Source organism: Lutjanus erythropterus, chromosome 7 (genome assembly GCF_056507025.1).
Source record: "Lutjanus erythropterus isolate fLutEry1 chromosome 7, fLutEry1.hap2, whole genome shotgun sequence".
Classification (NCBI taxonomy): domain Eukaryota; kingdom Metazoa; phylum Chordata; class Actinopteri; order Lutjaniformes; family Lutjanidae; genus Lutjanus; species Lutjanus erythropterus.
Genome location: NC_139323.1, coordinates 21203803 through 21212079, shown reverse-complemented (window position 1 = coordinate 21212079; position 8277 = coordinate 21203803). Strand labels below are relative to the sequence as shown.

The following is an 8277-nucleotide window of genomic DNA, read 5'->3' as shown; positions in this document are numbered from 1 at the left end:
GAGCCATTTTAATCACTTTATATACAGTTTGGTAGTTCAATAGTTTAGTTCAGAGATTCCCAATCTATGGGTCATGAGTTAATTACCGGGAGATGAATAAGTTCTGCAACACAAATATGTTTTAATTTTTAAGGACTCTTTCACTAATCTTTGTTTTTTGTGAAATGTTGGGTAATTTATAAAGTTATTTAAAGGGACAGTTCACACCAAGTTACTCCACAGCACAACTTCTGTGAGCAGTTTCATGCAGGAACTATTTTCTTTGTGCTGAACAACATTCACCAGCTGTAACACAGGAGCAGACATCTACTCATAGATGACCATCTCATCTGTAGGGAGACACACACCTCCTTCTGCACGGTGATATGGTGGGAGAGGATAGAAAGAAAATAGTTCCTACATGAAACTGCTTTTTTGTTTGTTTGTTTTTTTGTTACTTGAACACCACAAGTTGACTGACACCTAGTTCCATTACATATAAGGGAAGGCAGACATCTCTACAACTGATATGTCCAAAACTCTGCAACTCACCTTAAAACAATCAGGATGGATAAATAGCACTACAGGTAAGAGGATAAATAGGTATTTTTGATTTCTGTCTGAACTGTTTCTTTTAATGAAACCATGCGAGAAGTCTGGAGCAAAAGTGCATCCATTTATGTTCTTTAATATAAATGTTAAATGTAAAAGTAACCAGTAGCTAAACATGGACATGGGCGTTAAAACGGTACTTAAGTACAGTACTTGAGTAAATGTACTGAATAACTTTCCATTACTGGACACCAAAGCAACATAAGTTTCATTCAAGACTAAAAGAGTCAAACAATGGAGACGAAAGACACCAAGGCTCAAAATTAGGCTCTTTAATACAAACATACATCAGTAGCATTTATTCATATCAGTGTTTCAAATGTCTCTCCTGTTGATCCCTTTTTTTGTTTGTTGTTCCCTTGTGACTCTCTGAAACTGAGGGGGAGGTGGATGATGAGTCCAAACCAGAAAACACATCTCAGAAAAGTAGTTGAAATAGATCTCACCCAGTTTCTAGTATAAACAGACTAAATATGGTGTCTGTGCACCGCTAATTCTGTTAAATCAGGAGTTCTCAAAGTCTTGATGACTGGCTGCCAATTTAACAGGCCAGCGTGAGCTTGTCATAGGAGTTGTGATTGTTTGATTAATGACGTCTAACATTCATCTGTTTGGAGATGAGGCTGTTTTGTCCCCTGAGGTCTGATAAAGGGAGACTTCATCATTCATTTTTCCTGAAATCTCCTTTTCTCCTCAATCATTTATGATTTTTTCTGTCTTGCTTCCACATTAAACTGACGAGTCGTCAACTGAAATATAGCTGTATTATTGATCACAGAACATAATTCCTGTGACATTCACAAGTTGTCACACCTAACCTGACATGCCTAACCTACAGCAGTGTATTAAATGTAAGCTATTGAAAGTGAAAGCATTGAAAATGAATTATTACAATATACTGTATGCACTTCATGTCACATTCACGGGATGCACAAATATGTAATAAATATGTAACGATACATAGATCTGGATTAAAATACCCATTAAATGTTCAACGATCCAATATTATTGATGCAAAGTAAAAAAATATCAACCTATAGCTTCATCTGTAAAGGGATAGTTAACCCAAAAATGAAAATTCAGTCATTATCTACTCACCCTTCCACCAATCAATGGTCAGGTTTAGTTCAACACTGCAGAATCTACCCAACAAGTGAATGGTGACCAGTTTTCAAACAAAAAAACAAAAAAACAAACTGTGAAACTGCAGCAATGTTTTGTGGGCTAAAAAACCAAACTTGACCTTCAATCAGCATGAGGGTGACTAGATTATGTCTGAATTCTCATTTCTGAGTGAAGTATCCCTTTAAGATACACCTTTATTTTGAAATTCCCATGACATATCAGTGTTATAAAACTGTCAAATCAGAGTTTAGTTGCTTGTTTGTGACTTGACATAAATGTAACTCAATGTGTTAAAAAAAAAACATGATATTGTCTGAAATTCATCACAGATCCTTGAACTGAAACAAATCAAAATCATATCATGGCAGTCTTTGTGATATCAGCAAATACTGTATCATCGTCCAAGTAATTGATATAATATCTTATTTTGATGAAACCTGTGATTTACATCCCATCCCTACAGAGCACAAGATCTTTAAAGAGTCCCTGGTTAAATAAACACTGCCTCCAGGTGAAAGATGAGAACGACAAAGGATGAGGAAAAGTGGTTGGAAGAGGAGAGGTTGGATGACAGTAAAAGGCTCAAAATAAAGACTCAGTCATGTGTCATTCTGAGTAAAACAGTTTTTCATCTGACTTGTATTTCTGCATAGATGATGTCTACACAGATGCAACCTCCTCTTTCATTTTATAAATAATCCTCCAGCAGCTGTGAGGGTCCCATCCAGCTGTGAGTCCACAGAGTGTCCACAGTCTGTCCATCCAGCTGACAGCAGAGTCTGTGGCTCTTTGCGTTGAGCTGCCTGCAGCGTGAGGAGGCATGTTGAGGATGTCAAACATGTCCTCAGTTTGTTTTTAAGTCTGATGGAGGCTCTCAGTGTCATGCGAAGTGAATTTGACAGTTGCAGGCAGCTGAGTGATGACATTTGCGTTGCACATCAGCTGGGCGAACACGTGGCTGTCCGTCGTGAGTTCAGGATACAGCAGGTGCCTCTGTGGCGAAGGAGGTGCACTGCTGCGAGTGCTGCTGTCTCTCCTCGATAAGCCAAGTAACCGCCGGAACAGAGACCTCCTGAGCAGGATGTAGATCCAGGGGTCCAGGATGGGGTTAACAGAGGCGATCCGGATGGCAGCCAGGTCAGCTTCAGAGTGGTTGTCCAGTATGAAGCGGTTTGCAAACACTCGGATCTGAAAGAGAAAACCAAAAATTCCATAACTACTGAAGTGGACATACGTGGTCATTATGACCTTTGACTTCCAAACTCTATTATCTCTCATGATAAATACTAAACTAAGAGAGTAATGCATTTATTCTGTTAGTTTGTCTTTTAAAAAGTGAAATAGCACAGAAATGTAAATTTTGTAACATTTATTTATGTATTTATCAATATGCAGGCCATCGCATGCAGTAAACTGTAAAGACTGGATATTTCCACAGCAGTAGTTTTCTGTATGATAATAACCAAATTTTAGATTGATCTAGAATTACTCAGAGTGAGAAATGGTTAAATGCATTTTATAAGGTCAGAAACATGTTATTTTCATAGTAACAACTTTCTACCTAGAAGCATCACAAAATAGTATTGCCTGTGGAAAAAGGCTGGAAACAAGTGCAAAAATAAAACCAAAAACAGTTGGAAACGTTGCTATTTGTGATAAGTAAGGGTACTTTGTTTCAAAATTTGAGAGCAAACACAAAAATTCAGTGAGTTGTACATGCTGAGACAAAAAATGTTACAACCTTCCCTGGTTTCCCCTACTTTATTTTTAATTGAGAATAATTAATTAATTATTCATATTTTATTGTCAGGAAATTGGAAAACAAGACCGCTTGTTAAGTTTTATCAACAGAAACACTGATAGTTGCTAAGCAATTATCACATTTCCTTTACCTTTTGTGGAATTTACATTACACAAAATTAAAAATATAGACACTTTTAGAACAAGTAGCACAGCACAGCAGCATTGTATTGTTTCATTCAACAAACTTACTGCACATTTAAATTTTTAAAACTGTTGTTCTAGAGGTAAAATGCTGTAATGCCATTAAATATAGACTAGAATATGACCTCTTTTTTCATTATTGTTTCACAACTCAAATCAACGTCATCATTCCTAATTTTCTGATATAAAAAAAATAAGAACTGTATTATGCCTATGATAAAATGAACGCCACATCACTGGTTCACAACCCTTTAGAGAATTTCAACATGCGACCCCTTGTCAGAGGTTTAATGTCAATGAAATGCGTGCAGTTGAAAATTTTCCTTTCTCAAAGTGTTTCATTTGAGTAGTTTTTGGAGGTGTGAAAGGGCAAAACTATCCAGGAAATTAAATTAAATTAATTATTACAGAAAAGGAAGAAAATAAACAATTTTGTGTAGAGGAAATAAGTTTTAATTCTTCTCAGATTCATCTAATGGCTTTCTTGGCAGATCCCAGCCTCGAGGTTGAGAGTTGACTCTATCAGTGGTTTCCAAACCACATGTGCCTTGAGGCAAGTCCAGGTGTGTTTACACACAGCCGTGCATTACTACTGCAATCGAAAAATTACACAAAAACTTATGAATGAAATTTTAATTTACTATATCAGTACTTTGTATGCACTCATTTCCCAATACTGAGGCAATTCTATACCCTAAAAAATCCTTTAAAAATCTTCTGTAAGATGGAACCACAGTGTTTGCTGTTTCCACAGTTGCCAGATGTTGGGATTGGTGGATTATTAGAATGTGACATACCATAGATCCTGATTGCCTCTGGCCAGCTAGTTCTCATTGCCTCCGTTTGTTAGGGAGCAAGTTTTGCATGGATATGAATACATGTGTGCTTTGAGATTCTGGCTTTCCCTTTAGCCTTGGGCACAAAAAGTTTGAAAACCACAGGACTACATAAAATTTTTTTTGCAAACTATAAATCTCTGTATCATAACAATACAGAGTAGAGATGAAAATACATCCAAATACAACTAAACCAAAACTCTAATACTCAACTTGCTTTGCCCAGGGGCATTTTCACAAAATTACAGGAGGCCAGGAGCCAGTTAATAAACAAACATTAATAATAATATTATTTTTCAGATAAAATGAGCAACTGTATTTCAGTGGCTTTGGTAACATCTGAAAGAGTTTATACAACACTAAACAGCTCAAACCTCGTTCATCATGCAATCACTGAAATGTTGCAAGGATTCATAAACATAAACTATAAGGACAAACTTCTTCTACCAGGGACAGCATGAATAAGCTCTTTTATTTTGAAATACACATTTTTGCACTCAGAGTTAGCTTCATAATTGTTGTTCCTCTTCAGCTAAAAGTTGTGTTCCCCTGCTGAGCTCACCTTCTGATCCTGCTGCATTCTGCACAGCGTGAACGACCGTCACACAAAGATCAGCCTTCCCTGTTACTAACGGTCTGATTTATTTCATCATAAAAAACTGCCATATCTGTCCCTCCATCCTGGGAAAAACAGCATAGTTTGAGGACCACAGCACCGGATTTGCTGTTAATGATTACATTTATACGACAGTGTTTTGGCTACAGGCAGGTTCATATGAAAGTATTCTTGATTATGAGGAGTGAACATCCATTTACTTACTGTACTCACAAATTTGAGGTACTTGTACTTAATTAATAAACTTCTAACCCATCTTCATCCTCTTAATATATGTGAACACTTTTACTTCCAAAACATATAATACAGCATCAGTAAAAAATAATAATAAGAATAATTAAAAATATAAGAATAATAAAATGATGCATCAGTGATAATAACCCAATAACCATACTTATATTTTAAGTATGTTTTTGCTGTAATTCACTTGTTTTGAATGTAAGAGTTTTACTTGTAGTAAAGTATTTGTCCACTGAGCTACTTTATTTGAGTGAATGATATAATACCACTATTTTATTTATCATGTTAAGACACCTACAGTAACACAACAGTTGAACCTTAAGATATATGGCAGGCTGTGTTTTTCCACATTGTTTTAGCTCTGTTTTAGCTCTTTCACAGTCAATTGCTTGCATCTTCTTCATCCATCTTCTTCCATATTTGCTTTATTCCGACATGTAGCTTTGCCTCTATTATTTGGAAATAAGACATCAAAGCTGCTTGACTCACCTCGGCTTACATGCTTGCACAATTATTCATTTTCAGTGTTCTTTGCACACAATATTTCTGCAGCACATCTGTGCTGCAAATGAATGTTATCTGGCCTCAGATCAAGGGTGACTTAGTTTATCTTCCACACCAGAGAAGGAACATGAGGACTGTTCTGAGTGTGGTCCACTCATCTCAGTAGATAGTGACGTCAGGTAAAAATACCAAACTGTAGAGTTTAGAGAGGCGACTCTTCCTGTCTCAGCAATGCACAACTTTGCTTCTGGAACCATTCTGTCGTTTTGTCATCATCATTGTTAGAATTTGTAGAGGCTTATACCAAACATTAATCAGACCATTAATTATGGTATTCATTCACACATCCACATGCTAATGTTTAGACTGCTTCATTCAATACATTCAAACAAAAAATATTTTAAATATTTTTTATTCTAATTATGTATTGAATGTGTGCTTATATATGTTGTTTTCTCTTCCATAATACATTTTCTTTCAGCTTACAATGATCCTGAATTTTTTTTAACAGCTGTCAAGTTTGCTGCCACAAACTAGCTAACTTGTTTTAACAGCCCTCTGACCAATTTCATAAAGGAAGAATGAACAAAGAAAAGAAGTTCAAAATTAACTTCTGGATAAAATCTAAAGCTTCTCCTTGTGTTTTGCTGCTCCATACTGTACATTAATAGGACTGTAGGTTGTGCCAAAGATGTAATAATCATCAACTATCTTTGTGGTGCCTTTGCAAAAACCAACTGATAAATCCTACCTTTTCTAGATTTAAGTATAAAGTGAAATATAAAGGATATAGTAAAGGAAGTAAATGCAGGAAACAGTGCCTAATTGAATAACAATAGGAGTAAAGTTAAATTAAAATAAAATAAGTAGTAGTGGCAATGATACTGAGAGTAATTTTGGCAGTGATATTGAAAATAAAAAGTAAGTTATTGCCTGAATCACAGTCCCTCACTGACTCACCACGAGCGGGGCAGAACAGGCCAGAACCACCGCGGAGGTCATCACCAGCACCGCGATCATCTGCGTCTCTGCGGCAGAGGACAGAGCCCTCCACCTGTCCCGGACGCTGCCTCTGGTGACGGGACGCTGCACCGTCCTCTGTCTCATGAGCAGCAGCGCTCCGCAAACCGCCAGGTTGAGCACGATGGTGCCCAGTATGAGCAGCAGGCTGACGGCGCCGTACAGGACGGAGTAAGCTGCGGCCACCGGTTCGTTTGTCCTCCAGGCGATAAAACACCAAGTGCGGGAGGACTGCAGTTCGCTTCTCGAGATGCCCATCATCGGCAGGCAGCAGAAGAAGATGTGACTGATGTAGATGAAGAAGAGGAACTTCTGCGCGAAGCGGCGGTCCACACCCCACCGCTGGTAGGTGTAGGGGCAGCAGATGGCCAGGTAGCGCTCCGCCGCCATGGCGCAGATGATGCTCAGTCCTGTGAGACCGAAGAACAGCAGCAGGAAGGAGTCAAACTCACAGACGTGTTTGTGCTTTAGGACGTGCGGGTCCAGGTAGTTGGCGATGGTGAGAGGACTGGCCAGACAGGTGCCCAGCAGGTCGGTCACTGCCAGCCCGCACACCAGCGTGTAGAAAGCAGACGACTTCCTCTCTTGTCTGGACACGGACAGGACGATTATTGCGATTAGATTCCCGATGGCTCCGCCGGCGAACATAAAGATCGGTAAACCGATCGCTGTTTGAACTTCGGACACTGATGAGTGCGAAACCTGCGTCTCGTTCGTGGAAACAGATCCGTGCGTAAAGTTCGAGCTCTCCATCTCCAAGTACACCCACAGACTGGTGTTTATCGCTGATATCACATTTGGTCTGTTGTCCATGTGAGGATGCATTTCCTTTTTAATCCCACCAGAGGGGAGATAAGGAGTCAGCGGGGGTACTTTCTCTGGTAGTCTCATCCCCTCTGCTTTCCAGGAATCCAGATGTGGTTAATCAAAGAGGTCCGTTTGCGCAGCTGTGAGCTGAGAGAGAGGCGGGCTGACTTTAATACACTGGACCACCGAGCAGCAGCCTGACCGGAGAGGGTGGGATGATGGGATACCCTGAGGACAACAAAGACATTTTTCTTTCTGTCAGTTTCTGGTCCGTGTCCCATCTCCAGATGTTGGCGTCATCGCCCCCTGCGTAATGTCTGTGGCAGCAGACAAAGATATACATAAAGACAAGAGGCTTTAGCTTCAGACTTTTCTCAACCAGCTCGACATGAGTCAGATGTTTAGATGCAGAAATCTTAAGGTTTGGATTAATTCATATGAATGATAACAATTATTAACTTTTTTATTTAGAAACACTTTATAATGATGATAATGTAAACTGATAATAAGTTAATGATAATTTGATGATAAGTTAATTAAACTTTAGTTATTTTATTGTTGCCAAACAATGAAATTATAATAACTAATGATTAA

At 38.6% G+C, this 8277-nt stretch overlaps 1 protein-coding gene across 1 annotated transcript; it reads right to left on the bottom strand.

Annotated features, from left to right (window-relative positions):
• Positions 1–1793: 1793 nt before the first annotated feature.
• LOC146323988 (prostaglandin E2 receptor EP4 subtype-like) lies at positions 1794–7811 on the bottom strand. The gene is made up of 2 exons (XM_084723183.1): positions 6817–7811; positions 1794–2904 (listed from the first exon to the last, which is right to left on the bottom strand). Exons 1-2 carry the CDS (start codon positions 7765–7767, stop codon positions 2572–2574), a joined length of 1284 nt encoding a protein of 427 aa, XP_084579309.1. The 5' UTR covers positions 7768–7811; the 3' UTR covers positions 1794–2571.
• Positions 7812–8277: the final 466 nt, after the last annotated feature.

What these genes read in the sequence shown, in the direction of transcription:
- LOC146323988 (XM_084723183.1), bottom strand. Translation starts at nt 7,767, where the DNA reads ATGAGACTACCAGAGAAAGTACCCCCGCTGACTCCTTATCTCCCCTCT. An exon ending in CCTGTTCTGCCCCGCTCGTG is followed by an intron (nt 2,905 to 6,816) that starts GTGAGTCAGTGA and finishes TTTCTCTTTCAG; the next exon opens with ATCCGAGTGTTTGCAAACCG.